This window comes from Oncorhynchus mykiss, chromosome 7 (assembly GCF_013265735.2).
Source record: "Oncorhynchus mykiss isolate Arlee chromosome 7, USDA_OmykA_1.1, whole genome shotgun sequence".
Lineage (NCBI taxonomy): Eukaryota > Metazoa > Chordata > Actinopteri > Salmoniformes > Salmonidae > Oncorhynchus > Oncorhynchus mykiss.
This window is the reverse complement of record NC_048571.1, coordinates 82,486,296-82,492,295: the sequence shown is the minus strand read 5'-3', so window position 1 is coordinate 82,492,295 and position 6,000 is coordinate 82,486,296. Positions and strand designations below refer to the sequence as shown.

General features: G+C 48.8%; 1 protein-coding gene across 7 annotated transcripts in view; it reads right to left on the bottom strand.

The window, feature by feature from the left end:
- dock3 (dedicator of cytokinesis 3) overlaps positions 1–6,000 on the bottom strand; it is a 410,366-nt gene that overhangs the window by 272,470 nt on the left and 131,896 nt on the right. For all 7 annotated transcript variants that reach the window (XM_036984224.1, XM_036984227.1, XM_036984223.1 and 4 more), the window contains exon 2: positions 1,905–1,988. In XM_036984224.1, the coding sequence (XP_036840119.1) occupies positions 1,905–1,988 (84 nt within the window). The remainder of the gene's footprint in view (positions 1–1,904; positions 1,989–6,000) is intronic.

Sequence of the window (6,000 nt, the reverse complement as noted above, 5' to 3'; positions counted from 1 at the left end):
ATTTTTTACAAATCGTATAACTGCCTCGGCAGCAGCTAATGGGCATCCTAATGGGGATCCTAATGGGGATCCTAATGGGGATCCTAATGGGCATCCTAATGGGGATCCTAATGGGCATCCTAATGGGGATCCTAATGGGGATCCTAATGGGGATCCATAATGGGGATCCTAATGGGCATCCTAATGGGCATCCTAATGGGGATCCTAATGGGGATCCTAATGGGCATCCTAATGGGCATCCTAATGGGGATCCTAATGGGGATCCTAATGGGGATCCTAATGGGGATCCTAATGGGGATCCTAATGGGCATCCTAATGGGGATCCTAATGGGGATCCTAATGGGGATCCTAATGGGGATCCTAATGGGGATCCATAATGGGGATCCTAATGGGGATCCTAATGGGGATCCTAATGGGGATCCTAATGGGCATCCTAATGGGGATCCTAATGGGGATCCTAATGGGGATCCTAATGGGGATCCTAATGGGGATCCTAATGATCCTAACTGCTGACCACTGGCCAGGCTTTGAGCCCTTCGATACACACTACCGTATATTTCATTTGATCCTCTAGGATCTCTGGGACTGGGTTCTCCTATGAGAAGTCTCTTATTGCTCTGAAACGTAGAAACCGCCTCCCCCTCCCATTCCATCCCGTCAACAGAGCTGTGTGTGATCTGACCAAGCCTTAGGGTTAATGGAATAGACAGAGTAGATTTCCCTGGAGAGATAGAGCAGATAAGTGTGTGTGTGCGTGTTTGTGTGTGTGTGTGTGTGTGTTTGTGTGTGTGTGTGTGTGTGTGTGTGTGTGTGTGTGTGTGTGTGTGTGTGTGTGTGACTGCATGCGTACGTGCACGCACATGTGTGTGTGTGTATGTGTGTGTGTGTGTGTGTGTGTGTGTGTGTGTGTGTGTGTCACTCCTTCCCGGCCTCCCATCCTGATCGATACACACAGACACAGCCGTCTCACATCCAGAGTCACAGCTACAGACACAGCCGTCTCACAACCAGAGTCACAGCTACAGACACAGCCGTCTCACATCCAGAGTCACAGCTACAGACACAGCAGTCTCACCTGTCTACTGGCTTTGCCTGCTTCTTACAAATACCAATGGAGGAGGCTATGGAGTCAGGGAGGCTATGGAGTCAGGGAGACTATGGAGTCAGGGAGACTATGGAGTCAGGGAGGATATGGAGTCAGGGAGGCTATGGAGTCAGGGAGACTATGGAGTCAGGGAGACTATGGAGTCAGGGAGGATATGGAGTCAGGGAGGCTATGGAGTCAGGGAGGCTATGGAGTCAGGGAGACTATGGAGTCAGGGAGGATATGGAGTCATTGAGGATATGGAGTCAGGGAGGCTGTGGAGTCAGGGAGGATATGGAGTCAGGGAGGCTGTGGAGTCAGGGAGGATATGGAGTCAGGGAGGATATGGAGTCAGGGAGGCTGTGGAGTCAGAGGATATGGAGTCAAGGAGGCTGTGGAGTCAGGGAGGATATGGAGTCAAGGAGGCTGTGGAGTCAGGGAGACTATGGAGTCAGGGAGGCTGTGTAATCAGGGAGGATATGGAGTCAGGGAGACTATGGAGTCAGGGAGGCTGTGTAGTCAGGGAGGCTGTGGAGTCAGGGAGGATATGGAGTCAGGGAGGCTATTGAGTCAGGGAAGCTATTGAGTCAGGGAGGCTATGGAGTCAAGGAGACTATGGAGTCAGGGAAAATATGGAAACAGATTGTTTCTTCAATATCTGAACTGTCTATAGGGGTTATAGCTTGTCAGAGAAGGGCTTGTGCAACAATGAGTACTAAACCTCCAGAGAACATGAGAACATGAGAGTGTTGCAGCACAGGGTGGGTATGTGAACACCAGAGTACAGTACTGTCTATTCAATGCTGTGGAACTAACATACCTTCACATTTCTCCAGTATCTGAATTGTCTCTCCTATCTCCAGAGACAGACCCTGCGTCACGATCCCTCGAAACGTGCAGATCACTGAGGGAAAGAAGAGAGAGAAGAAGGGATGAGTTTTCAGATGACAAACAGGTACCAGCGAAGGAAGAATTACATGGTAGAAATGAATGGTAGAGGTACAATTTTTTTTTTTTAATTTTAAACAATTATCCAGTCAGATAAACACTCCAAACAGTCTACCCGACCGCTCAGAGGAGTCCACATGGTCCTAAAGCACACCGTTGCCTCGGTTTGTACCACATTCCAATGATATATCACACTGTAACCCTGGAGCAGAGAAACCCTATTCACACTGTAACCCTGGAGCAGAGAACCCCTTCATCCTATTCACACTGTAACCCTGGAGCAGAGAAACCCTATTCACACTGTAACCCTGGGGCAGAGGAACCCTATTCACACTGTAAACCTGGGGCAGAGAAACCCTATTCATAATGTAACCCTGGGGCAGAGAAACCCTATTCACACTGTAACCCTGGAGCAGAGAAACCCTTCATCCTATTCACACTGTAACCCTGGGGAAGAGAAACCCTTCATCATATTCACACTGTAACCCTGGGGTAGAGAAGCCCTTCATCCTATTCACACTGTAACCCTGGAGCAGAGAAACCCTTCATCCTATTCACACTGTAACCCTGGAGCAGAGAAACCCTTCATCCTATTCACACTGTAACCCTGGGGAAGAGGAACCCTATTCACACTGTAACCCTGGGGCAGAGAAACCCTATTCACACTGTAACCCTGGAGCAGAGAAACCCTATTCACACTGTAACCCTGGAGCAGAGAAACCCTTCATCCTTTTCACACAGTAACCCTGGGGAAGAGGAACCCTATTCACACTGTAACCCTGGAGCAGAGAAACCCTTCAACCTATTCACACAGTAACCCTGGGGAAGAGAAACCTTATTCACACAGTAACCCTGGAGCAGAGAAACCCTTCATCCTATTCACACAGTAACCCTGGGGAAGAGGAACCCTATTCACACTGTAACCCTGGAGCAGAGAAACCCTTCAACCTATTCACACAGTAACCCTGGGGAAGAGAAACCTTATTCACACAGTAACCCTGGAGCAGAGAAACCCTTCATCCTATTCAGACTGTAACCCTGGAGCAGAGAAACCCTTCACCCTATTCACACTGTAACCCTGGAGCAGAGAAACCCCATTCACACTGTAACCCTGGAGCAGAGAAACCCTATTCACACTGTACCCTGGAGCAGAGAAACCCTTAATCCTATTCACACTGTAACCCTGGAGCAGAGAAACCCTTCATCCTATTCACACTGTAACCCTGGGGAAGAGAAACCCTATTCACACTGTAACCCTGGAGCAGAGAAACCCTTCATCCTATTCACACTGTAACCCTGGAGCAGAGAAACCCTTCATCCTATTCACACTGTAACCCTGGGGAAGCTAACCCATATTCACACTGTAACCCTGGAGCAGAGAAACCCTTCATCCTATTCACACTGTAACCCTGGAGCAGAGAAACCCTTCATCCTATTCACACTGTAACCCTGAGGCAGAGAAACCCTATTCACACTGTAACCCTGGGGAAGACAAACCATTCATCCTATTCACACTGTAACCTTGGGGTAGAGAAACCCTATTCACACAGTAACCCTGGAGCAGAGAAACCCTTCATCATATTCACACTGTAACCCTGGAGCAGAGAAACCCTATTCACACTGTAACCCTGGAGCAGAGAAACCCTTCATCCTATTCACACTGTAACCCTGGGGCAGAGAAACCCTTCACCCTATTCACACTGTAACCCTGGGGAAGAGGAACCCTATTCATACTGTAACCCTGGAGCAGAGAAACCCTTCATCCTATTCACACAGTAACCCTGGGGTAGAGAAACCCTTCACCCTATTCACACAGTAACCCTGGGGCAGAGAAACCCTTCATCCTATTCACACTGTAACCCTGGGGAAGAGGAACCCTATTCACACTGTAACCCTGGAGCAGAGAAACCCTTCACCCTATTCACACAGTAACCCTGGGGAAGAGAAACCCTTCATCCTATTCACACTGTAACCCTGGGGCAGAGAAACCCTATTCACACTGTAACCCTGGAGCAGAGAAACCCTTCATCCTATTCACACTGTAACCCTGGGGAAGATAAACATTTCATCCTATTCACACTGTAACCCTGGGGAAGATAAACCCTTCATCCTATTCACACTGTAACCCTGGGGCAGAGAAACCCTATTCACACTGTAACCCTGGAGCAGAGAAACCCTTCATCCTATTCACACAGTAACCCTGGGGAAGAGAAACCCTTAATTCTATTCACACTGTAACACTGGAGCAGAGAAACCATTTTCACACTGTAACCCTGGAGCAGAGAAACCCTATTCACACTGTAACCCTGGAGATGAGAAACCCTTCATCCTATTCACACTGTAACCCTGGAGCAGAGAAATCCTTCATCCTATTCACACTGTAACCCTGGGGAAGAGAAACCCTATTCACACTGTAACCCTGGAGCAGAGAAACCCTTCATCCTATTCACACTGTAACCCTGGAGCAGAGAAACCCTTCATCCTGTTCACACTGTAAACCTGGAGCAGAGAAACCCTTCATAATATTCACACTGTAAACCTGGGGAAGAGGAACCCTATTCACACTGTAACCCTGGACCAGAGAAACCCTTCACCCTATTCACACTGTAACCCTGGAGCAGAGAAACCCTTCATCATATTCACACTGTAACCCTGGGGCAGAGAAACCCTATTCACACTGTAACCCTGGGGCAGAGAAACCCTATTCACACAGTAACCCTGGAGCAGAGAAACCCTTCATCCTATTCACACTGTAACCCTGGAGCAGAGAAACCCTATTCACACTGTAACCCTGGAGCAGAGAAACCCTTCATCCTATTCACACTGTAACCCTGGGGCAGAGAAACCCTTCATCCTATTCACACTGTAACCCTGGAGCAGAGAAACCCTATTCACACTGTAACCCTGGAGCAGAGAAACCCTTCACCCTATTCACACTGTAACCCTGGGGAAGAGGAACCCTATTCACACTGTAACCCTGGAGCAGAGAAACCCTTAATCCTATTCACACAGTAACCCTGGGGTAGAGAAACCCTTCACCCTATTCACACAGTAACCCTGGGGCAGAGAAACCCTTCATCCTATTCACACTGTAACCCTGGGGAAGAGGAAACCTATTCACACTGTAACCCTGGAGCAGAGAAACCCTTCATCCTATTCACACAGTAACCCTGGGGAAGAGAAACCCTTCATCCTATTCACACTGCAACCCTGGGGCAGAGAAACCCTATTCACACTGTAACCCTGGAGCAGAGAAACCCTTCATCCTATTCACACAGTAACCCTGGGGAAGGAAGAGAAACCCTTCATCCTATTCACACTGTGAACCCTGGGGCAGAGAAACCCCATTCACACTGTAACCCTGGGGCAGAGAAACCCTTCATCCTATTAACACTGTAACCCTGGAGCAGAGAAACCCTATTCACGCTGTAACCCTGGAGCAGAGAAACCCTTCATCCTATTCAGACTGTAACCCTGGGGCAGAGAAACCCTTCATCCTATTCACACTGTAACCCTGGAGCAGAGAAACCCTATTCACACTGTAACCCTGGAGCAGAGAAACCCTTCACCCTATTCACACTGTAACCCTGGAGCAGAGAAACCCTTCATCCTATTCACACTGTAACCCTGGGGAAGAGGAACCCTATTCACACTGTAACCCTGGGGAAGAGGAACCCTATTCACACTGTAACCCTGGGGAAGAGGAACCCTATTCACACTGTAACCCTGGAGCAGAGAAACCCTTCATCCTATTCACACAGTAACCCTGGGGTAGAGAAACCCTTCACCCTATTCACACAGTAACCCTGGGGCAGAGAAACCCTTCATCCTATTCACACTGTAACCCTGGGGAAGAGGAACCCTATTCACACTGTAACCCTGGAGCAGAGAAACCCTTCATCCTATTCACACAGTAACCCTGGGGTAGAGAAACCCTTCACCCTATTCACACAGTAACCCTGGGGCAG